The following is a 27,968-nucleotide window of genomic DNA, read 5'->3' on the forward strand; positions in this document are numbered from 1 at the left end:
GGCGTGGTATTTTTGTTATATTGCTCAGTCCTTTGTGACTGTAATTTAGTCGATGCTACATACGCGCAGTGGTTTTTAATCTTCCTATTTCATTAGAATGCGATAGAAAGGGTGATGTACACGCAGAGAAAAAGAATAAGATGAAAGACCAACGAGCAATGATGCCAGTGAGTACGAATAACAAAATCTCTGTCAGTTGCGAAGATGTCAATAACTTTATGGACGAGTACAAGAAGAGGAGAAAGACTCAGATGGCTCGATTCTTCGGAGTTACCGTTATTACACTTATAGCATGCAGAATGGCCATGAAAAAAATGACAACAACGAAAGGTATGCATCAACAATCATTTCCAGGTTTATGTTCGAAAGACTAGTTTACTAACTTCGCCCATTACATATAGGCCCATTGAACACGTTTCAAACAAATTACGCTGCTCCACGCGTTCAGGCGCAGGCAGCAACAGGCACACAAAAGGGTCTTGCAAGTTCACTCTTAGTGACTACTGGCATGACTCTAGGTATATTTGGTATGGGTATCACAGGGACATGTTGGAGCTGGGACGTCTCGTCGTTCCAAGAACTGAAACAGCGCCTAGAAAAGCGTGCCAACAACGAACTTGTGATAACAAATATGCCCCTCGATAAAAGAAGCCAACAGGTGGTGGATGCTTTGATCGAGACACAGAATTCCCCTCTTTGTAAATAGTGTTTTTACCATGATAGTAGTAATAATATAGCATAATTAATGACCAGTATCTTACCCGCTCTTGATCTCATTGGTGGCAAAATTCGATGGTAATAAAGAATGGAAGGGGTCTATTAGCTGTACGTCTGCTATTCTCCCGTATATATACACAAGGCACCTCAGTAAGACAGCATTTAACTCAGATATTCAGATATGGCTGAAGTATCAGATGAGACCATCCAGCAGTTTATGGCATTGACCAACGTTTCGCATAACATAGCCGTGCAATATCTCTCAGAATTTGGAGATTTGAACGAAGCACTGAATTCTTATTACGTTTCCCAGGCAGATGATCAAAAGGATAAAAGAGAGGAAGCACATTGGAAGAGTAAGCAAGAAAAAGAGTCCAAAAAGGAGGCTTTATCCTCCGTCAACTCTTTTAAAAAAGCGATGGATACGGAGGATGTAGGTGGGTCAGGTTCCAGGCTGGGGTCTTCTCGAGGTAGTAATGACCATTTGAAGACGAAAAGTTCCGCTTCTCCTGAGCCAGTCAAGAACAATAGCCGCTCTGGAAGTGGCAACAACTCAAGATTTATGAGCTTCTCGGACATGGTAAGAGGTCAGGCTGATGATGACGATGAAGATCAACCAAGAAACACTTTTGCTGGTGGCGAAACATCAGGCTTAGAAGTCACTGATCCTTCGGATCCAAATTCACTGCTGAAGGATTTGTTGGAAAAGGCCAGAAGAGGTGGCCAAGTGGACTCGGAGAACGAATCCCGTGGTGAGGATGAACGTGAAGATGACGCCAACCGGTTCGTTGGAAGAGGTTTTAGATTGGGGTCAACTGTTGATGCAGATGATCAGGTGGTGGAGGACAGTGCCTCACAACCAGAACGTAGGAAACCTCAAAAGGTCACAAGGGAAATCACATTTTGGAAAGAAGGTTTTCAAGTGGCCGATGGCCCGCTATATCGTTATGACGATCCGGCCAACAGTTTTTATTTGAGCGAGTTAAACCAGGGAAGAGCTCCATTAAAGCTACTGAATGTGGAATTTGGGCAAGAGGTAGAAGTCAATGTGTACAAAAAATTGGATGAACCCTACAAAGCTCCTAAGAGAAAAATGGGTGGCTTTTCAGGCCAAGGTCAAAGACTGGGGTCTCCTATCCCAGGAGAATCCTTATCACCGGTGGAAGAGCCGAGGGTTGAAACTCCCGTTGTCCAGGAAGGGGCTAAACCAAAAGATGAGGTTAAAAGGGGGGACACTTCCATTCAAATTAGATATGCAAATGGTAAAAGAGAGGTTTTGCGTTGCGATTCCACGGATACAGTGGAGTTTTTATATGATCACGTCACATCAAATGCCAACACCGACGCATCAAGAAATTTCACCTTGAATCATGCATTCCCTATAAAACCAATAAATAACGATGAAACAACCTTAAAAGACGCCGACCTACTGAACACTGTGGTCGTGCAAAGGTGGACGTGAGTGTGAATCGATTAAAACGAGATCCCGGAAAAAAGACTATAAGCTTCAATATATAAATGCACGTGTATATATACCTGTAGTATATACCAATTTCTCGCTTAATATAGTTTTAGATCACCAGTTATTTGATCTAGTACTGCTTTCGGAGCAGGTCCTAAGCCTAAAACAGTAGCACTTCCGGCAGCAATCTGCGTTCTACCGGCGTCATGAATAACCGCTGCGTTTACCCCAAGAGAAATAGCCTTCGCATACAACTCATCCATCGTAAATTTGTCAGGACATTTTAAGGTGATCTTAGCTTGCCCAGCATGCAACCATCTCTGAGTCATGACGGGATTGTACGAAGCACGCGCGGGGTCCATTGAAATATGCCTGAAACACGATAGCGCTGCGTGACAACATTGTGCTGCTATCTTGCCTTTTGTCATGGCGAGATCTTGACGGATTACCAATGCCATCCTAACTTCTCCAGGTATGTTGTTCAGTGAAGTGGATTCGATATCTTCATCCTCGTCGCTTTCTTCTTCACTTCCACTCTCGCTTTCCTCTTCATCAGTGTCATTCTCTACCTTTCTTGTCCCCATTTTCTTCAAAGACGGTGTAGAAGCTGATGAACTCTTAAACGATGATGTCTTCGATAGACCTAATTGATAACCCACGGCAAAGGAAATTGCCGAGAAAGTTGCCCATAAAGCTATATTATAATTGCTTAGACCGGTCATATTTTTGATTAACAGCTGCCACCACACTACGCTGATGCCAATCTTCATGAAAGAAACTACTTGATAATTCGCTTAATATTCCTTCTAGAAGAGTTGCAAATAACCTTTTCAAGCACTGTTTTCGTCATGTGTGATATATACGCGCCGAAGAAAAAACAACATGGGTTGTCCCTCAAGAGAATAAACTCAAAGGAGTAAAAGATCTTTTAAAGCATGTTGATTGATATTTTACTGTCCTAAGGTCCTTTACTATTGTCTGAGCTGTAGTTGGTTCAGTTTTTGTTGCAATTAGAATCAGGCGTAAGCAGTCAGCGAGACAAATAAGAAAAAGAAATATAAAACATGGGTCAAATATTGTCCAATCCAATTATCGATAAAGAACATCATTCTGGTACAGATTGTTTGACAGCATTTGGACTGTGTGCAATGCAGGGCTGGCGTATGTCCATGGAAGATTCCCATATCGTTGAACCTAACCTTTTAGCCGAGTCAGACGAAGAACATCTGGCGTTTTATGGTATATTTGATGGTCATGGTGGTTCTTCTGTGGCTGAGTTTTGTGGTACCAAAATGATATCTATATTGAAACAACAGGAGAGTTTTAATAAGGGATTATTAGAGCAGTGTTTGATTGACACTTTTTTGGCTACGGACGTCGAGTTGCTAAAAGATGAAAAATTAAAAGACGATCATAGTGGCTGTACCGCCACAGTGATATTGATATCCCAATTCAAAAAGCTGCTGGTTTGTGCTAATTCCGGTGACAGTAGGACTGTTCTATCCATCAGTGGCAACAGCAAAGCAATGTCGTTTGATCATAAACCTACACTGGTAAGTGAAAAATCCCGTATTATAGCTGCGGATGGTTTTGTTGAGATGGATCGTGTGAATGGTAATTTAGCCCTATCAAGAGCCATAGGTGACTTTGAATTCAAGTCTAATACAAAGCTGGGGCCTCATGAGCAAGTTGTCACATGTGTTCCTGATATCATCAAACACAATTTGAACTATGACGAGGACGAATTCGTTATTCTAGCATGCGATGGTATTTGGGACTGTTTAACTTCTCAGGAGTGTGTTGATTTAGTTCACTACGGTATAATCCAAGGTAATATGAGTTTGAGTGACATTTCATCTAGAATCGTGGATGTTTGTTGTTCACCAACTACTGAAGGTTCAGGTATTGGTTGTGATAATATGAGTATTTCCATTGTTGCGCTACTAAAGGAAAATGAATCTGAATGTCAATGGTTTGAACGTATAAGATCCAAGAATTACAATATTCAGACATCTTTTGTTCAAAGAAGGAAAAGCATTTTTGATTTTCATGATTTCTCAGATGATGACAATGAAGTATTCGCAGTTACCACCAAGAAATTACAAGACCGCTTAAACCGTAATAGAGATAATGATGATATGGAAATCGATGATCTTGACACTGAATTAGGTAGTAGCGCCGCTCCTTCGAAGTTTACTGGTGAGGAAAGAACTGGCCCTATTGATTTATTTTCATTAGAGGCTCTATTAGAAGCCGGGATTCAAATAAGGCAAAGACCAAGCTCTGATAGCGAAGGTAACACCTCTTATTTCCATGGTGCTTCTTTATCAGACATGCTGGCATCTTTGAGCAATGCGGCCGCGGGAGAAACCGGACCTGAAGATGCTGATGGAAACAATTATAATGATAGCGAAGACAACGACAAAAATGGAAAAGATAACGGCGATTCGAAGATTGAAGAAATTGAATGATTGTATGGCAAACTATATTCTGCAGTAAAAGAGTAGTTGAGCTTTTTTATCTTTTCTTACTGGTTATTCCCTTCCGTTTTTTGCCGAAAGTTATTTTATAGCATCGTCCCTTTCTGGCTCAAATCGAGAGGCTGGTAAAATTCATAAACAAATCATTACGAAAAAATAATAAATTGTAACAGAATTTATAAATCCTATTCATATAGATACGTCAGTTTTCCCCCACTCTGTTTATTTTTTTCTCTTCTAGATGGTATTGACACGTTTGAATTCTTTCTAATGAAGAAAATGAAATTACAGCAGTATTAATTGTATATCTGTACCGTAATTTTTCCTATCAATAGTTCAAGCATAATTAATATACTTATTAAAAAAAGGTAAATTTGCTCTTTGTATCAATGACTGTTATTTGGTGAGAAAAAAATTTATGTATTCCTGTATTTACTCTTAATGTTACTCGCCGAATACTGTACAGCTTGTCTTCCATGTTGCATCTATTAGCGTTGGTAGATCTATGCCCTTAACTTCCGATATGACAATGGCTACTTGTTCCATGTTGCAAGGTTCATTGCGGCCCTTAACCGTGTAGAGTTCATCTGCACTCAACTTATCAGTAAGCTTGTTTTTTTTTACAGACTTGAAGGCAGGATATTCAAAAGTCTTAGCCTCTTGCTGTTTGGTTAAGTATTCAAAGGACTTATGCGTTCTTTTGATCTCACACCACGGTGCATCTGTTTCCAAAAGCAGTCTTTTCAAGGGTATTTGCTTCACAACAGATAACATTTCCTCGGTTCTCAATGAGCAGCCATTAACGCCTATGAAGCAGTTAGGGGACAGGTTCAGTATTTTTTGCAGATCTTCCTCAGATCCAGTGAATGAATGAACCACTAATTTCCTGTCTGGAGGAAACTTGTAAAAACCGCTTGTCGACGACGCATCAAGTTCTTGTAATTTGAAAATATCCTTATTGTCAGTAAAACCGGCGACAAATTTTTGTAAGATTTGGATAAAATCATCACAAGCATTTCGCATGTGTAAAAACAAAGGGTAGTTGCTGAGTTTAGCATTTAGACAGCTTATTTTCAACTGCTCCTCGAAAAACAGCATTTGCATTTCTTTCGAGCTGTAGTGAAATCTATCGTAATCCAGCCCGATTTCGCCAATTGACCTGAAACTTGTATCGGAAGTGTTTACTTGCTGGTCCATCAGCTGATAGAGCTCTTTCAATTTACCCCGTGCAAAAGATGGGTCACTGAGAACTTTGCCAATCAGCGACTCATTATATGTTTCATCCATGGAGGGGTTATCGATGGTAGCACTGGGCTTTTCCCCTTGGCTAGCGTCTGCATACTCGTTAACGCAGCATGGATGGACACCTATTGTGTGATACAGCTTTAACGGGCTGCAGTTCTTGACGCCATTGATCAAATCAATGGCGCTTTGAGATTCCACGATGGATGAACCCGTCACCAGGGCAACTTTCACGTGCCTCTGCGCTGCACGCTCCAGAACTTTTGCGTAATCTGCGGAATGATACTGCTTCCCATTGTAGATACCGTGAAACATGGGATCTGTCAAATTCAAGCCGATATCATAATATTTCAGAGAAGAGTCTGTGGGGGTTGATGTCATATTGCAATATTGTGTCCAAAATGGTCTCCAGAGTCTAACACTATTTTTGCTCGAGGATTTCAGTAAGCAACACCACATACAACTAGGGCAACATACTGCTATCTTTGAAAAACTGCTCGAATAATCAATATGTCCAACTTTACGTGCCCATCGCTTGCCATTATCTCATCGATGGGATGGGGCCTTTCCAGAACGACTAAGAATCGTAATCACTTGGGCCTTTTCGCGGGTAACCGGGTGCCAGCGGGACGGGGTCAAGCCTTCTAGAAGGTCCAGAACAAGCTTAGAAATGCCCGTAGCACTACGCTTTTCAGGTACAACACCAGCGCAGAACCTGCTGGATACCGTTTAGCAACCATTTCGCAGGGATTTTCCCTGGGCTTTTTGGATATTCTATGGCCGTCTCATAATGGTCGGCCCATTCCGAGCTTAACTTAGTTTGAGCTCGAAAACGAGCTCCTCATAACGCGGTTTTGAACCATCTTTTCACATTCTACTCCGTTGGTGCGACCTTCTCTTTGGGTGAGAGAGACTATTTTTGGTCCGGTGAAGAAAAATTTTCTCTCTGTTCTGAAATTTGAAAAATGAAAATTGAGATGAGATGCGATGCGATGAGATGCGAGGTCATTGCGATGAGACACTTTTCTACTTCCTTGCACAGAAGTCTTACACGATTTTCGTACGCTAATAGTCGCAAAATCTTTTTCATATTGATTTGATTTTTGAGTATACAACGCTGACGCATCTTCACGGTTAGTGACACTGACACTACTCACACAAGAAGAATAAATACACGTTTGTGTGTGGAAAAGAAAAATATACAGTTAGTCAAAAAATAACTCACGATGACTTTGCCCAAACTCAGTAGTGTTTCTGTTTCATCCGGTCACGTTAGCGCCAACTCACATGGTTTCTCGATACTTGGCAAACATCCTCACCCCAATAACCTTGTTCATTCTCACTCACTTTCTCACACAAATGCAAAGAGTAATCTGTCCACGGTTAACACGAACAATAAAGAAAACGGTACCAGCAACGATGAGGTAGAAACGCTTAAGAAAAACAATCCCTCTTCTTGGGACCCCAGTGACGATATCAAGCTTCGCCACTTGAAGGAAATCAAAAACTTGGGTTGGAAAGAAATAGCTCATCATTTCCCGAACAGAACTCCCAACGCTTGCCAATTCAGATGGAGGAGACTAAAATCAGGAAACTTAAAATCAAACAAAACCGCTGTTATTGATATCAATAAGTTATTCGGCGTGTACACTACCGGCAACGCTACTACAGCTGCCAGCGCTTCGCCAACTGAAGAGATCGTGAAAGAGGAAGCAGTTGAGGATGAAGACATTACTTCAGGTTCTAGTGCGATCGACGATTCTCCACCAGATTTCAAGCCACTGGTTAAGCCCAAATATATGGACAGGAAACTAATGACTCAAAGATCCACCTCAACGTTCTTGGACCTCGAACCGCAGCACAGTAAACCGAGAAAACTGTTTGTTAAGCCAAGATCATTTTCTCATTCTATAGCCACCAATACGCCTAATATAAAGACTGCTCAACAGACAAACCTTAATTTTTATAATTCTCTTTCGACGAAGACAAACAAAAGTGTCAATTCCAGCGACTATGAAAACGTTGGTCTTGTACCTAAGATTATCATTAGATCCAGAAGGAACTCGTTCATTCCTTCAACTCAGATATCTCACTCTACCATTAAGTCTAGAAAGAGCTCCCATTCCGTGATTTCTTCCAGAAGATCATCTTTTAACATGATGCATTCGAGAAGATCATCCTTCAACTCTCACGCCCCCACAGAGCCCATTTCTAGAAGGGCTTCCTTGGTGGTTAGCCCGTATATGTCGCCTAGGAGATTATCAACATCACAATCCGTTCACCATCATCCACAGCAACAATATTATCTTAACCCCGTAGCCTCTCCTAACTACAAGACAGATCACCCTAATGACAAAATAACGCACACAAGGACTTTCTTGGATATGCAAAAATTTGCTAATAAGCACCCGTGGTCTAGAGAAGATGATGAAGTTTTACTCAACAATACAAAAGACAACAACAACCATTTATCTACGCTGGAAATTTCTATTGTTTTACCTAATAACAGATCCGAAGTAGAAATCCAACAGAGAATCGATTACTTGAAAAGGAAAAGACGGACTAGCGGCATTCATAGAAGTCAAGGAAGTGAAGAAGAGGAAGGAGAAGACATCGACCCGCTGCACAGGGAAAATGATACGAATACGCCGCCACAGCAAGCACAAGTTTGTTACGTTAGACCAGAGTCTGGGAATGATACAGCAAAGGCTAGCGAACTTTCTTCTATGACCAACGGGAATGACATACACATTGAGCAAGATGAATTACCGGGTATAAATTCTATATTCAAGAATATCTTTTGAAGTATTGGAAGATAAATTCGGTTTATCTCGACTATTTGCTAAATGAACACAAAACAAACACAAATATACGCGCACACATATATACATATAAAGTCTATTCACACGAGATTTTTGTAATATTATTTACTATTAGTGTTGCTACCGCTACTAATATTGTTACACGTACATCCTTATACTCGACATGTGCGTACCGTCACTTATTCGTCATCATCCTCTATCAGTTTGACCTTTCTCCTTGTTCTGACTCTTACTTGATGGGGGTTGTTATTTAGACCATTCTCGTCTTCTTCTTCTTCCTCGTCTTCTTCTTCTTCTTCTTCTTCTTCTTCTTCTTCTCGTTCCTCTTCCTCTCCATCATCATCATCCCCGTATGTGCTCTCCTCCTCGTCTTCTTCGATAACTAAGTCATCTGAATCATTCTCGTCTGACTCTTTTTCGTCCCCTTCAACATCATCATCAAGCGTAAAATCTTCATCTTCAGCATCTGCACATACGCTTGGCTCAGGTACCTCGTTTTCTACTTCTTCTTGCTCTAAGCTTGATATTGCAGTGTCGTTGTTATTTGTAGTCTGAGTTTCAAGGGACACCTCAGACATTTTTAAAGTGAAGCAGAGCTTCCAATGAGTTTCAGCGCCATATTTTGATCTGGGGATTTTTTCACGGCTATAAATGTTTTCTATCACCGTTTTATCTATTTTGTCAGCGAATCTGTCACCTTTTATAGTGTCATAGTCACACATATACTCCGTTAACGAGGATATCGTATTTTGGAAAAAGTCATCAACAGAGGCCTCCGACTTTATGACATTGTTTACGTTGAGTTTGGATGCTTTGCGCTCACCACTTCTCCTTCCTCGCCTCCTTTTGTTTTGTGTTCTATTGTTATTGTAGTTCTCTATATGTGTATTACTTGAAATTACAGGAGCAACAGCTCCATCAGTAATAGCCTCATCTGCTAACGCGGTAGGTTCCAAGTTCATCATCCCATTTATACCAAATGACGGCCCTAGAATGATAGGTTCCCAAAGCAACTTGTCCTGTCTAAGAAGAGGATAATTTTTCGAGCTCCAGCTTTTGTAGATGTTTTCAATTCTATTCCAACTATCAATTTTTATGATATAGTTGAAATCACTCAAAGAGGATAGCGAACTTGTTCTACGGCGATATAACACTTGAAGCTGTTCTAATCCAAATACTACATCTGTTGGTATCATTCCTGTTAATTTAGATATATCGTTTAATGTAAGCTGGTGGACAGGGTTTTCCCATTTTTCGCTTGATTGACTTTTGAAAATGTTTCTCAACTTTAATAATACCTCAGCACACTTTATCTTCCAATACGTTCTATAAGTCAACAAGCCTAAATCAGACAATGGTTTTTCAGGAGTTCCCAGCTTCGATTCCTTTCTAGATAATAGATATGAGAACTCCATTAACAGTTGTCCGTATCCCTTCCTTTGGTATATGGGTAAAGTCAAAATACAGCTTAAATTATAGTCATTGGAGTTAAATTTCTCCTTAGAGAAGTAGCCTACAAAGTGGAATTTGGGTGACCTCTGAAGACTAGACTCTTCTTCATCCTCTCTTTCTGTCAGAACATAAAATATAAAAGGCTCAACATCATAATACAAAGTTTTGGAATTGATAAAACATTTTGCCAGCAGGCAAATATTTTGGCAATATAAGACATTTTCTCTCCCATCAATTTCCCAAATAGATAGCTTGCAATCGCGATAAATTTCATTTCCTGGCGGCTTGAAGGTTAAGCACTTTAGTTGGTGCCTATAACAAGTGTATCGGGAAGTCATGTATTTTAAGCAGAACTCACATATAAAAACAATTTTATTCTGATTGATGTGTTCAGGAAAAGGTGATGTGTACCAAGGCTTAATTTCATAACCCCCAAAAACGATATATTCTATTAGTGAATACCCCACTTTGTTTCGTTTTCTTAAAATTTTACCTTTTCTTCGTTTTCTGTCACCATTCTCTTGATCGCTCTCATTATGGCTACAAAGTGATACATTGCCATTGATGTACGCAGCAGATTTAGAACCTTCTAAAAAAGTAAGAAATTTCATCTTATCTTCCCAGGTAGGCAAAGTTTTTTTGGTGCTGAAATCCTTCGACTTTTTTATTGTTCCACCATACGGTACATACCACTGCCAAGAATCATTATCTTTCAACGGTATATCAGCGGAAGGGGGAGCATATGTTATATTTTCGGGTTGTATACCCCATGCCTGCTTTAACCTGTTGATCTTTCCCTGAAACCCTGTCGACGCCTTGGGTGGAGTGACATTTTTGTTTACGATTGGCGCTATAGCCGAAGATTTTGATATTAGCCTTTCAAAATTGAAAAAGTTGACTGTATCATATTTAATCTTTATCTCCAACTTTTCGTTGACTTCAATACTTGGCCCGACAATAGGAAAGCTCATTATTCTAATGTCATTATCCCAGTTTATGACGTTCTTGTTGGGGATATCTGCTTCAACTTTGGGACGCTGGGAGACACCAAACCCTTTATTCTTCGCATTATTTTTTCTATTGGACCGAATAACCTGTCTAATTCGATTTTCCCCATTGTTAGCGGGGTTAGATCGTTGTCTCGTGATTCTGTTCCCGTTTGTATTGCTCGTAACAAATCGAGAATGTATTAAGTCATCGATTTCCAAATTTTTCAACAATGCATTTTTTTTTGGTTTTGGCGATTCGTCATTTATTGTGAGTGGCATTATATGCAAATTATGAGTAGAAGTAATTAATGAGAAAGAAAGAGATGAGACGAGGGGTATACGCTATGAGACTGTGGATAACTTTTGGTCGTTACTGTTTGCCCTTTTCTGATATGTTTCGATTCTGTATATACTGTTTTCCAGGTCTTTATTTCCAACGATGAAGCCCTCGATCAATAAACAACAACCAAAGCAGCATGTCAATTGATCAAACAATGACAGAAACTGAATGGTTTCTTTTACAATTGGCCTGATGGTTCCCCTCTGTGAAGCAGACCGCTCTTCTCAGGTCATACATAGTAAACAAAATAACATCAACAATGAGCTTCTCTTACCCGGCTGAGCAGTACAACTATATTATAATAATTATTATGAGAATATCAGTATGTTAATTGTTCAATAAAATGTAGACATTTATGTGATTAAAGATCGTACATATAAATACCATATATAAATTTTATGGGAAAGAACGTTTACAAAAAATAGTTAAAAATAGTAGTAGTAAATAATAGGTTAAAAATTAAACCTGAAAAGAGTGAAAAAAAAAGAGGGATAGTATTGGCTTGATTACATTGTGTTACTTAAAGTATCCTCATCATTCATTCATTATCATCGTGCATCGACACTAGGTGACGTGTTTGGAAAAATTAACTTCATCATGATCATTAATTTCATATTCATATTTTGCGTATTTTTTTAAGATTGTTTTTCTATGGTTTTTTTGATTGTTTTTTTATTGTATATATATTTTTTTATCTTTTATCGTGTGTATATGCCTCCTCTCATTACTTGTGTATTGCGCGATATACAAATATCAAACAAACTCTATAACTATGGAATGATGGTAGTCTAAATTACCATAAATTCTTCTTGTTCTGATTTTGTAGATCTAAGCCACTTAAAGAGCGGTTCAAACCTTGCTCTAGGCCGTCATCTAATCCGGAGTGACTCAGCGATTTATAAATTAGGTCCGCACTATTCAAATTATGTACAGACAACATCGATTCGTCGTGATAGGACTGATACGAGAAGTTAGAATGAACTGAACCGTTTGTGTGCTGTGGAAGTAGTTGAGCTTGTGAGTTTGCTGTAGAGGATGGGCCGTTGAGGTTGTATAATTGCTGTGAAGACAATGAACCGTTTTGGTATGCCACCGGCACGCGTTGCTGGGTCTGAGATTGTGATGATGGCTGTGTTTGAGATAGGGATTGATTATTTATCGGAATCTGCGAATTCGGGGGAGAAATTTGTGAATTTCTTAGTAATGGATTAACAGAATTGATTTGATAATGGTTAGCTGAATAGCCGGATGGAATTCTCGATGATGGTGTTAAGGTAGCTTGTTGTCTCAAAAAGGATTGTTGTTGTTGTGCGGCAGATTGACCATTTTGTTGGGTTTGCGGTTGAGGTTGCTGAGGTTGATCTGCAGGATTGTATAGGGAATTATGGTGTATATTCAGCTTGGGTGAGTTTAATGTTGGTTGCATGGTAAATTGTCCCTGTGGAGAAATTTTTGGCGTTGACTTCGTGCTGTTATTGTTGTTGATAGAGTTGTTGCCGTTACCATTGCTATTGCCAATGCTGTTGCTATTGGAGGAATTATTAACAGCCTGGTTGCTAATACTATTGGCAGCAGCAGCAGCATGGGCTTGCAGTAGACTTGTGTAAGACTGGGATCTGTTCATAGAACCACCAGTAGAGTTTGGCTGCAAAGGATGAGCAGATGTCATTTGACCTTGTTGTTGCAAATGAGATTGCAGATTGGCATGATCCAGAATTTTTCTTCTGATTATAATGAATCTTGGGTCATACACTTCCACTAGACCTAAGTACGAGCACAAGACATTGATAATTCTCTTATGGGAAGCAGATATACCCATGGGGTAAGCCAATTCGTAATAGTACTTTTCTCTATCCTTAAACAATAATAATTGAGAATAGATTTCCAGAGTGTCAGGGTCATTGAAGTCCAATTGCTGAGGTGGTAGTGGTAAAGTTGAAGTGGACGGTAAAGGAGCATAAAATCTCTCAGTGGACATCTGGCTTTGATTGTTAGCATTCATTGCTTGATACAAGGATGGTGAAGTATGCTGGACAGAAAGTGAAGGCTGGTTCATGTTGACATTACTACTATTGCCATTATTATTCGAAGTACTATTGTTGTTATTGTTGTTAATGTTGTTGATTGGACTATTAATCATGGTGTTGCTGTTAATACCATTCATTAAGGTTGAAAATAGTTGATTGTTGGAGGCAGTATTGTTTCCATTTGCGCCCATCTTCGATAATGAATGTAGTGAAAGGTTTGATGATGACCTATGTTGTTCTTCCAACTGACCTCTTTTTTCTCTTTTTTCTCTTTCAATTCTTTCTCTTTCAGCTTGAGGAAGCATTTTTTTATATTCCACTTTCAATTTCCTCCCACTGATTTCCTTACCATTCAAAGAGGTTATCACTTGAGTAGTCTCTTCAGGAGTGGTAAAATTCGCAAAAGCCAACCCTCTGAAAATGCCGTTGTCAAAATGGTAATTAAAGGCGTATGGTAAAGGAAGATCCATATCTTCGATAATGTCTAACAATTGCTCTTTTTTAATGGCAAACGGAATGTTCTTGATAACAATCGCGTTCGGAATGACATCATCGTCTAAAGCAGCATTAGAAGAAGAATTGCCCAAATTCGCAGCAGAATTGCCATTTTCAGTTTTCTTGGCTGCATTTTCACCAAATTCTCCTTGTACATCATCATCTTCTCTCTCAATTCTATCTCTAGCTTCGAAAGCTGGCATATTTGTTTCCTGTTCATTGACCTCCGTATTTATGTTGTTGTCTTGAGCATTGCGGATTATTGCGGGAGGTGAATCCTCAAAAGAGCTGGTCTCCATTTCTTATCTGTTGTTACGCTCTTTCCTACTGTATCCGTGTGTCTATGAGTACCGTATCAGACTTCTTTTCTTGTTATCTTCTGGGAATCTGCTGCTAATCTCAGCTAAAACTAACTGCCTTTAATTGTTATTATTTTCCAGAAAAAATCGCAAAATTGCAACAGCCGTTCCCCGTGATATTTATATATCGTTACCCTTCTGGGAGGCTCAGAGTAGAGTTGAAATAATAAGGATGTACAACCATTGAGAAGGTGAAATTCAGGTAATGATAGAGGGTGATCGACGTCGAAGAGATTGTATATGAACCATTTTTTTTACGGTGAGAACATAGCAAGAATATTAGCAAGAGCAGAAAATCAAAAATATGTCAGATCCTGTGGAATTATTGAAAAGAGTATGTATCAAGAAAGTACATCCGAAGAGACAAAATCAAAATCTTCCGTTTTCAAAAGTATTATTGATAAATTACTAACATTGAAATGTAAATGCAATTATATGTTTATTTTAAGGCTGAAAAAAAAGGCGTTCCCTCATCTGGCTTTATGAAGCTGTTTAGCGGCTCGGATTCATACAAGTTTGAAGAGGCTGCTGATCTTTGTGTCCAGGCAGCCACCATTTACCGCCTGAGAAAGGAGTTAAACTTGGCAGGAGATTCTTTTCTCAAAGCTGCCGACTATCAGAAAAAGGCTGGTAATGAAGACGAGGCAGGTAACACTTATGTAGAGGCTTATAAATGCTTCAAAAGCTGCGGAAACTCTGTTAACGCAGTGGATTCATTAGAGAACGCCATCCAAATCTTCACTCATAGAGGCCAATTCCGGAGAGCGGCCAATTTCAAGTTCGAATTGGGAGAAATCCTGGAGAATGACTTGCACGACTATCCGAAAGCTATAGATTGTTATGAGCTTGCTGGTGAATGGTATGCTCAAGATCAGTCTGTGGCGTTGTCGAACAAGTGCTTTATCAAGTGTGCAGATCTGAAAGCTCTCGATGGTCAATATATTGAGGCAAGTGATATCTATTCCAAGCTAATTAAGAGCAGCATGGGCAACAGGTTGAGTCAATGGAGTTTGAAAGATTATTTTCTGAAAAAGGGGCTTTGTCAGCTGGCTGCCACCGATTCTGTTGCTGCTACTAGGACTTTACAAGAGGGACAGAGTGAAGACCCAAATTTTGCAGATTCAAGAGAATCTGACTTTTTGAAAAGTCTTATCGACGCCATTAATGAAGGTGATAGCGAGCAGCTCAGCGAGCATTCTAAAGAGTTTGATAATTTCATGAGATTGGATAAATGGAAAATTACTATTCTGAATAAAATTAAGGAGTCCATCCAGCAGCAAGAAGATGATTTGTTATAAAAAAAATACTTACGCGCACATATATACATACTATAAATGTAATACTTGTTTTACCCAAAGCGGCCAAGTAATTGTTAACCAGCCGTGCACCTTTCTTTCGAGATAAACGAATAGCGATGACTAAGAATACAAAGGAGTATTGATGGTATATATATCCCAACGTCGATCAGGCATAGCATTTCTTTGTTTCAATAGCATATCGTGAGGGCGAAGACGAAGCCATCTTTTCATGAGAAGTGAGTTGTGATCTGTACCTTTCGCACGCCGTGTAATGTAAGGATCTTCCCTTAGCTTTTCTGATCCGGAACCCTTGAGGGATATCGCACATCGCGTATTTTCATACGATTACTGTACCTTTGCTAACTTGCATTCTTGACATCAAGCTATAGATGGCCTTTTTCTCGTTTCTTTTCCTTTGTTTAAGAGCGTACGTAACCTTTTTTTTTTTACTTCTTTATCCTGCCCCTTATCCTTCTAAGAAAGATATCCATAGATAAGTAAAGACACAACCGTACTTTGCTCCATCCACTACCAAACGCAATACTTAAAAGCCTACCACCATAAAAATATAACCTTTTCTTCGCCACAGTAAACGTGATTGTACTATCTGCAAACAACTTAGTAAGAAGCAGAGAGTGCCTAATAAAGAAAGAGAGAGAACTAATCATATCGTAGAGACAAAAGATGGGGTTGCGTTACTCAATATACATTGAAAATCCATTATCTTCCCCATCATCATCGTACAAATCTATTAATGACCCATTATTCCATTCTCAGCAACGATCACAAAAAAACGCATGCTTCATTACCTACGGTTGCAGACACTGTAAGACACACCTTTCTAGTTCCTTTCAAATCATTTCCAGAGATTACAGGGGTCGAACAGGCACTGCCTACCTGATGAACAAGGTTGTCAACGTTGTTGAAGGTAAGGTCGAACAACGAAGAATGTTGACTGGCGACTACTTGGTTTGTGATATTCTTTGCCATTGGTGTAAGAGGAACGTTGGCTGGAAATACCTGCAGAGTAGCAATGATGATCAACAATATAAAGAAGGTAAGTTCATTTTAGAGTTGAAGAATATCTGTAAATGTACTTGACGTGATCCTTTGTGTGCTAGCTGGCACCTTTCCATGCTTCTATGTGCAGCAGCTTACGATTCCTAGAAGAATCTGGTCTCATTTTTCTTTTAATTTTATTTATGTATATTTTTATTTGCGGTTTCACCACTATTCTGGGTTGATAAGGTTTTCGTTTGGTTCGGTTTTTTCAAGTAGTTCTTTTTTTCATGGTTATGTGTTTCTTATCTTACTGATTTCTATTTTCTCTTCCTATTCATAACAGAAGCTATTATAGGGATGGTCTTTAATTTGACTCGACACTCAATCACTAGGGTATATCTGTACGTTTTTTTTGCCAATCTTTTGTTATTTTTTTGTGTTTACTTCCAAGAAACTCAATTTTTTTTGTTCCATGGCTGAATTTATGCAGCAGCATCTATTTATCGTTTGACGTGTTTAATAAAAACTTCAAAAAATTATGAAGTAGCTTAAATACATAACAATCTAACATATACATTTCTATTAAAGGGAAGAATGGAGTTAACAACTATGGTGCTCGTAAAGCACAACATATCCTACTTCTAGAATAATTTACAATACACAAATATAATTTTGGAAAAGGACAAAAATAACTTGATTTCCGATGGAAAGTACAAAAAGAGAATAGCATGGCTCACGTTATGTAGACATATTAAGCACTGTCCAATAGGAAATTGGTAGCCGCTTCCAAATCCCAGTTGCATTTCTCTAAGGCATTATGTGCTTCTTCCTCGGTGAACCCCATGCCGCTTAATTCTTCAATGGCCAAGGACTTTGGTGTTGTCGCAATGCCGCGGTTGATTAATGGATTTTTCTGCAGGCTAGCATTGGCGGTAGATTCTGTCTTCAACGGAACAGGTTGTTGTGAAACAGTTGATTCAGTTTTTGAATTGCCAAACCCAGCAAAAATCTCATCCCATTCATCGTTGCTCACTTGAGCAGGATCATTAGTTGCTTGTTCTTGCACCTTATGCACTTGATGTCCTGGAGTACTTGGATTGGAGGATCTACTTAACGCTCCTGTAAAGGTGTTTCCTTGCAATTCATCATCAAGGTCCTTATGGTCTATAGTTTCGAACTGCTCCATTGATCCGGTATTGACAACGTTTTCAAATTCGGATTCGGAATCAACACCATTATCTTCTTCTACCGCTGCTTGCTCTAATCCTGCAAATTCATCATCAAATTCGTCCTTGGCGGGCAAAGCTGGACTAGTATTTGCTTTCTGAAAGTTGGCCTCACTAGGCAGAGAAGCGTAATCTTGGACAGGAATTTGTCTTTTTTGATTCGCGGTGACCGCCGAAAATGATGTTGGTTGAGGATGATATGGAGTTTGAGGATGATATGGAGTTTGAGAAGAGTTCACGGCTGCAGATGGTACTTCCCTAGTATCTTCGAATTTATCGTCATCTGAAGATGACGAATCGCTTTCATCAATATGCAATTCCTGAATTGGTGGAAATTCTTCATTTATTGTCTTTGTTTTTAGGTGAGCATCTGAAAGTGATTTAGCAGACAATTTTGGTGATTCTTGAATAGAACTGTCAGACTCGCCACCTTCATTAGAATTAGCCCTTTTAGTAGTACTTCCATTTTCAACAACTTCTGTACTTTCATTGCTCAAAACATCAGTGGAAGCTGTGGCTGGCGCAGCTTCCCATTCGCCAGGGATGTGAGACAAGTTTTCCGCTCTATCCCTATTTGTGACGTTATTGATAGTAGTATCACGTTCTTCTAGTGTTTCTGGTAGCTCAACATCATCCCTGACCGACTGAGGAGCATTATTGGCAACTGACGACGTCAACGATTGACTCCTTGGAATACCATATTCATTCAGATCACCATCAAATCTGTCACTTAATGTTTCATTTAAATTTGCATTTCCCGTCTCGGCACCTGATTCGGTGCCATTGTTTGTGGCCGTATTTTCATTGTCACTTTGAGACCCTAAAGTCGGAACGTCTCTATCAAAAACGTCGCTTTCGGTTCTTTCTGTCTTTTCTTCGTCCTCCTTGACACGATTAACATTTAAATTTGAATTCTCAACGGTAGTCTCAACAAATTTGGATACTGTGTCTTCGTGAGCATTTTCTTTTGGGGCAACTTCTTTAGTCGCTGCATCTGTATTGGAGATATTCTTTGTAACAATACCTTCAGCATCATCCGGTAGTTGTCCCATTGCTAGGTTCATTTGTCTTTCAGATAACTCTCTTACGTTATTGGCATATTCAATGTTTCTCTCCTTCAATTCTTGATCTGCTTTATCAAAAGCTGCTTTTCTTTGAGATAAATCATCAAACATCGCTTGCAAGTTGGAAACGTGCTGATGGTAAAGACTTTCTTGTTCTTCAATCTGCTTGTTACGTTCTTCTAATTGTTTTTCACGGTCCGCTAAATCAGTGTCCTTGTTGGACAGATCTTGATACTTACTTTGTAATTGAGCATGTTGCTCTTCGACAGTTTTTTGATAATCATTCAGTTCCTTTTGCTTGGTCAAATAAACGCTAATTTTTTCACCAAGACCATCGATTTCCTTCTGCAAGTTTGTCACTGTAATTTGATTCAACTCTAATTGCTTAGAATTAACATCAACCATTGATCTTTCTTGCTTGACGTTCTGTTGTTTTTCATTCAACTGCGATTGTAAGGACGCGGTCATTGAATTCAAGTTGATAATTTGCTCTTTCAGTTCGGCGTTTTTGGCTTGAGATTCTTGAAGATCTGTAGTTAATTCATTCAGTTTAGACTCAGTGGCATGGTAATTTGCCTCCGAGACAGCTAACTGTTGTGACAATGTTTCATTTTCTTTATTGACTTCAGTGACTTGCGCTTCCAGTTGTTCAGTTTGCTTAACATTTTGGTCATGAGAGGAACGCAAATTATTCAGTTTGGATTGGATGGAATTTTTTATTTCAGTAACGCGCTTTAACTCCTGAGTAGCTCTCGATTTTTTCTCATTGGTAATACTTGCCTGCTTGGACAAGGAGTTTACTTGATTAGATAAATTGGCCATTTCGGTGGTTGCACTAGATAACTGGGCTGAAGCTTCACCGTCAGCATATAAATCCTGGTTTTTGAAAGCATTATTGGAAGAGTTTGATAAAGCAGATACACCCAAGGCAGCAGCTCCTACAGTAGCTCCTATAGCAGCGCCCGCAGCCGCACCTGCTGGCATGCTAAAGCCAGAAAAGTTTGGAACCTGTGGAAGCGTCACAGAGGCGGCACGTTGGACTGGGCTCGCAGCATGCTTTGGTACTGGTGGAGGCTGTTGAGTGCTGAAGGCTCTTTGAGTTTCCTTTGGTTGTTCTTGTTCTTCAGGTTCTTCCTTAATTATACTCTGCCCAAAATTGGATGTTGGAGTAAATTTTTTCAATCCAGAAGAGGAGTGAGTCAAAGTTGGAGGCTGTTGCTGTGAGTGTTGTTGTTGTTGTAATGTTGTTTGACTACTATTATTATCATATAAGAAGCTGTTATTGGTGTTGTTTTGAACGACCGCTTGTGTTTTTGGAGGAGAAGGGGAGCTGAACGAAGGGTTCAAAGCCAATAGATCGTTCAAAGAACCGTTGTTTGAGTTTTGAGGAAGGACTTGTGGGGCTGTTGGCTGAGTATTGAAAATTGGAGCAGATTTTTGGTATGACATATCATGGAAAGATGGCTTACTTGCTCTTGAAGGGATGGCAATTTGAGGGGCGCTTTGTTGTTTAGGGAGTGGGTTTGGTGGATAAAGTCCCAGAGCAGGAGATTGCAATAATTCATTTGGAATAACATCCGGTAATTCGACTCCGGCGTTTTTCTTTTGAATCAAAAACATTGCAATAGCAAACTCCAATTTGGTGAATTCAGCATTGTTATGAATATCAGCTAAATCCCAAATAGTGGCCAATGTCTCCTGATTTAATCTAGATGATAAGAAAAATGGAACTAACACAGCGGAGCTCAAAGAACCAGCATGGTGTTTGTCTAGTGAGTCGAAAATTGCGTCAAATTGTTGCTTTTTCTCGAAACTTAGAGACCAATCCGAAGCAGCATTACCGAACGCACCTGTCGACAAACGTGATATGGTGGAATTCCTTGTCAGCGAGGACATTCCCGTAGAATTGGCACTCAAGGGAGCTGTTTTGTTCTGTTGGCTGGCAGTAATAGGTTCTAAACGAATAGAATCCCATAACTCGGTAGGTAACACAGCTGGTGGTGGGTTCATGCTTGGGTGATGAGACATAGAAAGTTGGATCAAGTACATGGCCATTATGAATTCAGACTTGTTAAGGACGCCTAAAGTGTCTCTATCACAAAGAGCCCAAATTTCACCCAAAGTTTGGTTTGGTAATCTTGCCTTCAAGAATATATCCTTAGCCTTATCTCCTGCAACAGTTTGAGCGCCCTTTGCTGTTCTATCAAACAGTTGTGAAAATTTTGCAATATCGTTAGCGGACAAAGGAGGAATGTCAGCCACGTTTGCATTAGCTGTAGCACTAGTGCTTTGCATGGAAGTTGGCTTCTGATCTGTGGAAAAGGCGGCCAGTTGATTTGGGGTGTTCTCGTAGAGAACAGTAGAAATCGGTTGATTGGGAAGTTGCTGCAATTGAGCAATTACTCTCAACGCAGCTGAAAATTCGTTCAAGTTCAAAAACCCTTTATTGTCTATATCGACCATGGCCCAGATTTGGGATAATATCTGCCCTGGCAACCCTGAAGATGCAAAGAGTGGTCTTACCGCCTCGCCCGTAACCACGCCAAGATCTTCTGAATCTAATTCATGAAATTTCTGATTGTAAAACGCCTGCTCCTGAGAGGACAATGGAGTCCTAAAAGTGATGGATGCCATGACTTATCGTTGGAATCCTATTGAAAACGCACGAACAAAAACCAAAAAACGGATAGATCTTAGAATTCACAAATCTGTTTATAATTTTCGACAATATGCGTTGTTTTGCGAAAGCCGTTAATTCTATCTTGAAAACCTTTTGCTGTGAGTTGCTTTGAATGTCCTTCCAAACAGGGGTTTTCAATACTTTCTCAGATTTCGATTATAGGAGAAATCTAATCCCCCTCCAATTTTCACTGACGGGTAACGGCCATGTAGTTTTTCATTTCGCGATCGAAGGATGTGTATACAACATGATCAAAAATATGTACCTATCTTTTTTCTGCCTGCTTTTCATAAATTGTCAAAGGATAGCAGCAAGCGATGAGCTCGACGATGTTGGACGATGTCGATGATAATATGATGGGTATCAAGTCCACCAATCTCTATGAACTCCTGAACGACGTTGTAAAACAGGGTGACAAGACGCGATTGGTAATGGCGGGTCCCGAGCAAGTTTTGCCTGATTTGATTCGGCACATCACTGATACTATACCGTTTGACTTGTTTATAAATCTCAAAAATGGATTGAGCGATGCCAGGAGCCTCGTTACTAGACTAAATTGTCTAGGAAAATTTCTTAATGATAATTTTTTGCAGAAAGGTATATTCCCATTTACTATACTTCGGATATGCGAATTATGTTACGATCCGTTTAAATATTACAAGATCAATGAGTTAGAAAAGTTTGTGAATGCTTTGGAAAAGTGTTGTTTGGTGACTAGCAGTTGGCAGGAGCTCGAGAAAACGGATGACAACAAGAAAGAAGAGAACAATGGGAAGGATATCAACTCGATCAAGAATCAGGAAGACGTTTCGCTGATGAAGATACCGTGGATAACTGAGGAAAGTACTAGCGAGCTGAATCCCTTTATAAGGGAGATTGATTCGATAATGAGTGTCAATTTGGGTTACGATGATGAGGAAGAAGAAGATGAAGACAACGATGACGGGGAAGAGGAAAGGTTTTTCGACGGTGGTGAAAATGGAGAATTTGAGAGTAAGGGTAAATGTAATGTTCTATTGAAGGATGAAAATTTCATGGTGGAGGAGTACTATGAGGACGATGGCGATACACATGACGATAATACCGAGAAGGAGAAGCAGAATAGAAATCACGCCGCTACCACGGATAACGACAATGATAATGATGAGGACGACGACGACGACGACGACGATTATCGCGAAGATGCCGTGTGTGAAGACGATGAAGACGAAGATCATATGGGGAGCACAGATGACGATGAGGACGATGAGGACGATGAGCGTGGAGAGAGGAATCACAAAGTGCGAAGACGCAATGATAAAAATGGAACTCCAAGGAAGAGGAAGCCCACCGAATTAGATAATTTTGATTACGATGAATCACCATCGTTTACAAGCATGGATCTCACGACACCAAAAAAATATAAACATAACACAACGGGCAGGTTCTCCGTCATAGAGTCGCCATCGTCCTCTTTTCTCAACACCATGAGCAGCAGCCATGACATTTCATCGAGTCAAGAGGAGGAAAAGGACGATTGTCATGGATTGGGAAATGATGAGGGATTGAGTGAAGGACTGTCACAAGATGACGAATTGGTGAGTCCATCGATGAGTTCTTCACAAGAAGATAAGATGGTTGCCATTGCTGGTATCACTTACCGTGAGAATATCACCAGTCCGTTGGGCAAGAAGTCCAGGTGATTACGAGTTGACTTCTTCACCAACAAACTCTTCATTTGCATAATATCAATAAATACAATTTACAAAAAAAATTTCCTTCATTCTTCTTATTCTAAATTTGATAGTTCTTTCAAGGTCTTGGTTATTTATATGTATAGAATAAAATAGTTATTTAATCTCGGTCTTTTTTGAACGTGTTTTTTTTTTGGAGGGGTTTTTCACTTTTGCAAGGCATAATGTCCTTGCCAATAAATAATGAAGAGGAGCTGTTTGAGTTACTAGAATATAAATTACATGTAAAAGATTTCATTTGTGGTGTGCGTGTGCGCGTGTATGCATATACACCTGGTTATTTGGTTGTCTCTATTTTTATGTGCATGGAAAACATTGTATCATACATCTTACCATCTCATCATAGACATGTCACTTCTAATTCTCATATAGTCTAATAACCCCTCAATTTGACCGGTACCGGCAATAGCGATATCTTGGTCCCATAGTCTCTTGCTAGCCCAAGCTTTTACATCTTTAACGGTGATAGTATCGATTTTCTTGTGAGCTTCATTCAAAGACAATTTAGAGCCCTTGACTAAGACTTCTGCACCTAACAGGTTAGCGTCACTGACGAAGTTACCAGATTCATATAATTTTCCCAACTGTAACTTCAATAGTGACTTGGCACGTTCCACCTCAGTATCGGTGACAGAAATAGTTAGTCTGTTCCACTGTTTCAAAGTGAAGTGAATGAGGTCATCGATCATGGTAACATTTCTGGTGGCTGTAGAGAACCCCCATAAACCGGAATCTTTGTAAGAGAGGGAGAAATGATTGAAAGAGTCACATAATTGGTACTCTTGTATGTTATCTAACAATTTGATACCTTGCAATCTGGAAGCCGGTTCAAAGGCGTTATAGGAGCCGAAGATTTGAGCGGCTAATTTAGCCACGAAATAGTCTGGGGAATTGACAGATTCACCTTCCACGGCCAAGGAGATCCATGCCTTGGGCAAAGTATCGTCCCTTAATCTAACCTCAGAACCCAAGAAGGAGGCCTTTTTCTTGAGTACTGGTTTGTTACCATTTTGGAGAGCTAGATTTTTGGATTCGATGGAGTTCACCAAGTCCTCGTGTTTGATGTTCCCGGTACCGACAATCACAGCGTTTGAATTCAAGAAGTGATTGTGAGCGAAGGATTCCAGATCAGCAACAACCAAATTTCTTAGCGATTCCAAGGTACCCCTGGTTGGTAAACATAATGGAGTGTTTTGGAAGGCGGTGGAGTGTAGATGTTCTAGGACTCTGTTGGGATGATCGTTTTCTTCAAAATCTTGCGCTTGCTTCAAGACGGATTTTTTGGTAGCCTCGAAGTTAGGGGAAGATAGCAGATTGCCCCTTTGCTGAATGAAAGACTGGTTCAAGAAATCCAGTGACTTAGCGGTGGAACCTGGTAGCGAAGAGACGATGTAAGATTGGAAGTCTCTAGAGACACTGGAGGACAAGGCCAAACCTTCCCTGGCGGCCATAGCGGAATTCTCTTTGCACAGAAAGGTGTTCTTCCATAAATTAGAAACCCCATTATTGTAAGGGTTTTCGTTAGCGGCACCAGAACCGAAGACTACACCGACAGAGGCAGAATGAGCGGAAGGGTTGTGCTCAGTTGCTACGACTATTCCGTTGGATAACTGAGTTACTTCGGCCTTGCGGGTTGCAGGTGCAGTGGCCAAAGTCCTCCTAAACTCTTTGGACACGGTTTTTGAAGTTACTGATCTTAGCATTCTGTTTCTTTTTTTCTTCCTTTTTTCTCAGTGATGATGGTAACGATGATATTCTTGCTATTATATCTCCACAATTGCTTTAGTTAGCAATGGTAAAATTTCAATACAAGGACGTTTAAGTTATTCAATTGGAGAAGAGATAATCTTCTTTGCAAAAGCTATTACTTTATTATATGTTCGTTTCGAAGAAGATGGGGGGGGACGGAAGGGAATATCGGTTAGGGAGCGCGGTAGCTCTGATTTTCTAGTTTGGCTATTATTTGGTGCAGCTGACAGCGGGCCCTTACACTTCCAGAGCAGAAGAAAAACACTTTTAATTTATTGGACTTTCATTGGTGCAGAATACTAGCTTGACGGGTTACACCAACGGGCCATTTTCTGCTCTGTTACCCTCTTCTTCGGATTTTTTAAAGTTCGTATATAATTACATCGTTTTTTGCAACTTGTTTTTATTTTCCAAAGTTGGGTATGGGCGGAAGGATGGAGAGGTGAAAAACATGATGCCGGGCAAAACTGAGGGAATACACCAACCATCGCCGGGACGGAAAAGTCACCGGCCTGACTCATTGACGATTTCCCGTCTCTGCCGTGCCGATGCCGTGTGATGTAACTTGCAGTAACGCACGGCGGGCCGACAGTCGGGTTTTACCCCGGATTTGTGGACGTGTTTCATTGGATAATGGGCAAGACAATACCCGAAAGGCGGACCGGTAGATCGGGTTGCGCCAAAGCACTGGGGGTTTTTCCTTTTCGGCATTAGAGAAGGCATTTTGCATGCCTTTTACCGGGTCAAAAGCTCTGAGAAAGCTGTGATGATGAAAAAAAAGGCAACGCTAAAGACAATGTGTATCCGGTTGCCCATGCAGGATTGGTAATGTGTGTCCGGATATTGCTCGCTGCGCTCCGCGGGCGATATATCCTGCAGTACAAGGAATATGCGTATGCACATATATATATGAACGTAAATGTTGTACTTAGAGCACTCACATTTTCTTGGGCGTTGCATCCTTATCTATTTTCCCCTGCTGGCTACAACCTGTATGATCAAAGGAAAAATAAAAAGGCAGCTATCCCCCCCCACAAGAAGTTTTGCACTATCAAGCTAAACAGCCGACTTTTATACGCCTATCTATTGTTTTACTCCTATAGGAAAAAAACTGAACACTGCTATTATAATGAACTCTACATACTCATCTATTGAGGATCAATATGTTCTGGCCGGTAAGGCCCGCTCTAAATTGGCAAAATGCATCGACGTTAATTCTAGAAATAAAGATTACAACCTAAGAGTACTGGTCGGTCACGCAAACCTACTAGATAAGATAACCGAAAACGTAGAGGCTCACAAATCGGCAGCCAATCCTCTTACAAAGAATCTCTTCTCCAGAGGCCATGAGAATCTTTCCATGGAGCATATTGAACTGTCCAACGCCAGAAATAATTCCAGCATTGACGAGGAAAATACGAGAAAGGCAGACTGCGTAGATTACTGCGAAGACTACTGCGATTTTTACTCCAGTGACGAAGATCCAGACGCCGATACTCTATCTTCCACTGACAGTGAAGGTGATGACGATTACGAGGACTATGATTTTGATTACGATTATTCTTGCGGTGACCATAACAAAAAAATCGATACGTACTTTGGCCTCCACACCACCCTCGATTATCACCATTTGGGTCACACAAACTCACATTCCGAACAAGCCGATGAACTCTCACAAACCACTCCGCGCTACAATGCTCTTCCCGCCGCTGTTCCAACCGCATGGGAAGAACATGAAGATGACGACGCAAGAAAGCACGACTCTACGAGTTTGTACGGTGCGATGCCAATTTTCCGCGTACTTTCTCGTCAGAGAACCGTTCACGATGGTGACAGTAGCACCGGTGAGAGCGACTGTGCTAGCGATACCGAGGATGGTTCCGTGCCATTGACGAGGTTCCATTCTTGTCCAATCACCGCATAAATCACAAGGAAAAAAAAAACAATCAAATCACGCATTCACATCTTCATATCTGCATCTATCATTTTTTTTGATTATTGTATCACTATTACTGACGAGTACACGGCACTATCCAACTATCAAATAAAACGTTTACATATATATATATATACATACACACATATTCTTTTGTCATAAAATATTCAAAGAAGAAACTTTGATTAAATTTCGTTTACATCCAAAAACATGAGCATGCAGGTCTGTCTTTTTACACCATTATCATTTGCTGCCTGAATGTCTTGCTTTTAGTCTGATCTGGCACGACCTCCGTCATATTAAATTACCCTTCCTCGCTCGCTTGAATCCTCTTCTTTTGAGTCCGGTTTTCAAATATTCGACATTTTTTTTGAAGCGATGAGTCTTATGCAAAGAGAAGCTTGCTGCGCTGCAGCAGATAACAATGAAACCTTCTCCGTTTCCGCATACGCCACATCTAAAGAAAAAAAGTCAACCCAAACAAGATTAATAGTTGTTAGTGCTATACATAGTATGAACTGCAGAGACAAGTAAAATACTGATTATGGAGGTCGGAACGGCATAGAGGGCTACTACGTTGCACGTAGTCCACACCACACGCGGTAGATGTCACTGGATTAGAGTTCATTGAAGGTCTGACATCTTCTTGTCCCTTTGGGCCGAGTTTGTTTGTTTTTTACATGCAGCCCGGGCGGGTCCTTCCGCCTCATCGTTTAGCAATTTGCCCAGCACAGAATGAGCGTTTTTTAGGCGCTGAAGATCAAAGGGTAAAAAAGACTCTCATGAGGCTTGCTTTGATGCTATTCTTGAAAATAAAGGTTACAATCTGGGATGGCGCTGAATAATATGTCCATGTATACGCACAAATATGCCTAGGTCTATGCAGAGTACGACC

The 27,968-nt window shown here is 40.2% G+C and overlaps 14 protein-coding genes across 14 annotated transcripts; 8 read left to right on the plus strand and 6 right to left on the minus strand.

The window, feature by feature from the left end:
• Positions 1-140: 140 nt before the first annotated feature.
• Positions 141-706, plus strand: IAI11 (Iai11p; the record flags this gene model as incomplete). Its single annotated transcript, XM_056227304.1, has 2 exons — positions 141-330; positions 402-706. 2 exons carry the CDS (start codon positions 141-143, stop codon positions 704-706), a joined length of 495 nt encoding a protein of 164 aa, XP_056085942.1.
• Positions 707-898: 192 nt separating this feature from the next.
• SHP1 (protein phosphatase regulator SHP1) lies at positions 899-2,179 on the plus strand (the record flags this gene model as incomplete). The annotated part of the gene is made up of 1 exon (XM_056227315.1): positions 899-2,179. One exon carries the CDS (start codon positions 899-901, stop codon positions 2,177-2,179), a length of 1,281 nt encoding a protein of 426 aa, XP_056085943.1.
• A 98-nt stretch (positions 2,180-2,277) lies between these two features.
• PTH2 (aminoacyl-tRNA hydrolase) lies at positions 2,278-2,949 on the minus strand (the record flags this gene model as incomplete). The annotated part of the gene is made up of 1 exon (XM_056227326.1): positions 2,278-2,949. The coding sequence occupies one exon, from the start codon at positions 2,947-2,949 to the stop codon at positions 2,278-2,280; it is 672 nt and encodes a 223-aa protein (XP_056085944.1).
• A 294-nt stretch (positions 2,950-3,243) lies between these two features.
• PTC3 (type 2C protein phosphatase PTC3) lies at positions 3,244-4,650 on the plus strand (the record flags this gene model as incomplete). The annotated part of the gene is made up of 1 exon (XM_056227337.1): positions 3,244-4,650. One exon carries the CDS (start codon positions 3,244-3,246, stop codon positions 4,648-4,650), a length of 1,407 nt encoding a protein of 468 aa, XP_056085945.1.
• Positions 4,651-5,103: 453 nt separating this feature from the next.
• Positions 5,104-6,360, minus strand: SKDI02G0540 (3'-5'-exodeoxyribonuclease; the record flags this gene model as incomplete). The annotated part of the gene is made up of 1 exon (XM_056227348.1): positions 5,104-6,360. The coding sequence occupies one exon, from the start codon at positions 6,358-6,360 to the stop codon at positions 5,104-5,106; it is 1,257 nt and encodes a 418-aa protein (XP_056085946.1).
• A 767-nt stretch (positions 6,361-7,127) lies between these two features.
• Positions 7,128-8,705, plus strand: TOD6 (Tod6p; the record flags this gene model as incomplete). The annotated part of the gene is made up of 1 exon (XM_056227359.1): positions 7,128-8,705. One exon carries the CDS (start codon positions 7,128-7,130, stop codon positions 8,703-8,705), a length of 1,578 nt encoding a protein of 525 aa, XP_056085947.1.
• A 197-nt stretch (positions 8,706-8,902) lies between these two features.
• Positions 8,903-11,443, minus strand: SAS3 (histone acetyltransferase; the record flags this gene model as incomplete). The annotated part of the gene is made up of 1 exon (XM_056227370.1): positions 8,903-11,443. The coding sequence occupies one exon, from the start codon at positions 11,441-11,443 to the stop codon at positions 8,903-8,905; it is 2,541 nt and encodes an 846-aa protein (XP_056085948.1).
• An 854-nt stretch (positions 11,444-12,297) lies between these two features.
• On the minus strand, positions 12,298-14,325 carry PIN4 (Pin4p; the record flags this gene model as incomplete). The annotated part of the gene is made up of 1 exon (XM_056227382.1): positions 12,298-14,325. One exon carries the CDS (start codon positions 14,323-14,325, stop codon positions 12,298-12,300), a length of 2,028 nt encoding a protein of 675 aa, XP_056085949.1.
• A 364-nt stretch (positions 14,326-14,689) lies between these two features.
• SEC17 (alpha-soluble NSF attachment protein SEC17) lies at positions 14,690-15,683 on the plus strand (the record flags this gene model as incomplete). The annotated part of the gene is made up of 2 exons (XM_056227393.1): positions 14,690-14,719; positions 14,835-15,683. 2 exons carry the CDS (start codon positions 14,690-14,692, stop codon positions 15,681-15,683), a joined length of 879 nt encoding a protein of 292 aa, XP_056085950.1.
• Positions 15,684-16,367: 684 nt separating this feature from the next.
• On the plus strand, positions 16,368-16,784 carry MOH1 (Moh1p; the record flags this gene model as incomplete). The annotated part of the gene is made up of 1 exon (XM_056227404.1): positions 16,368-16,784. One exon carries the CDS (start codon positions 16,368-16,370, stop codon positions 16,782-16,784), a length of 417 nt encoding a protein of 138 aa, XP_056085951.1.
• Positions 16,785-17,436: 652 nt separating this feature from the next.
• On the minus strand, positions 17,437-21,609 carry EDE1 (Ede1p; the record flags this gene model as incomplete). Its single annotated transcript, XM_056227415.1, has 1 exon — positions 17,437-21,609. One exon carries the CDS (start codon positions 21,607-21,609, stop codon positions 17,437-17,439), a length of 4,173 nt encoding a protein of 1,390 aa, XP_056085952.1.
• A 363-nt stretch (positions 21,610-21,972) lies between these two features.
• Positions 21,973-23,337, plus strand: PSY4 (Psy4p; the record flags this gene model as incomplete). Its single annotated transcript, XM_056227426.1, has 1 exon — positions 21,973-23,337. The coding sequence occupies one exon, from the start codon at positions 21,973-21,975 to the stop codon at positions 23,335-23,337; it is 1,365 nt and encodes a 454-aa protein (XP_056085953.1).
• Positions 23,338-23,717: 380 nt separating this feature from the next.
• On the minus strand, positions 23,718-25,091 carry COR1 (ubiquinol--cytochrome-c reductase subunit COR1; the record flags this gene model as incomplete). The annotated part of the gene is made up of 1 exon (XM_056227437.1): positions 23,718-25,091. The coding sequence occupies one exon, from the start codon at positions 25,089-25,091 to the stop codon at positions 23,718-23,720; it is 1,374 nt and encodes a 457-aa protein (XP_056085954.1).
• A 1,175-nt stretch (positions 25,092-26,266) lies between these two features.
• Positions 26,267-27,061, plus strand: ECM13 (Ecm13p; the record flags this gene model as incomplete). The annotated part of the gene is made up of 1 exon (XM_056227448.1): positions 26,267-27,061. The coding sequence occupies one exon, from the start codon at positions 26,267-26,269 to the stop codon at positions 27,059-27,061; it is 795 nt and encodes a 264-aa protein (XP_056085955.1).
• Between the last annotated feature and the right edge of the window lie 907 nt (positions 27,062-27,968).

Source organism: Saccharomyces kudriavzevii, assembly GCF_947243775.1.
Source record: "Saccharomyces kudriavzevii IFO 1802 strain IFO1802 genome assembly, chromosome: 2".
Lineage (NCBI taxonomy): Eukaryota > Fungi > Ascomycota > Saccharomycetes > Saccharomycetales > Saccharomycetaceae > Saccharomyces > Saccharomyces kudriavzevii.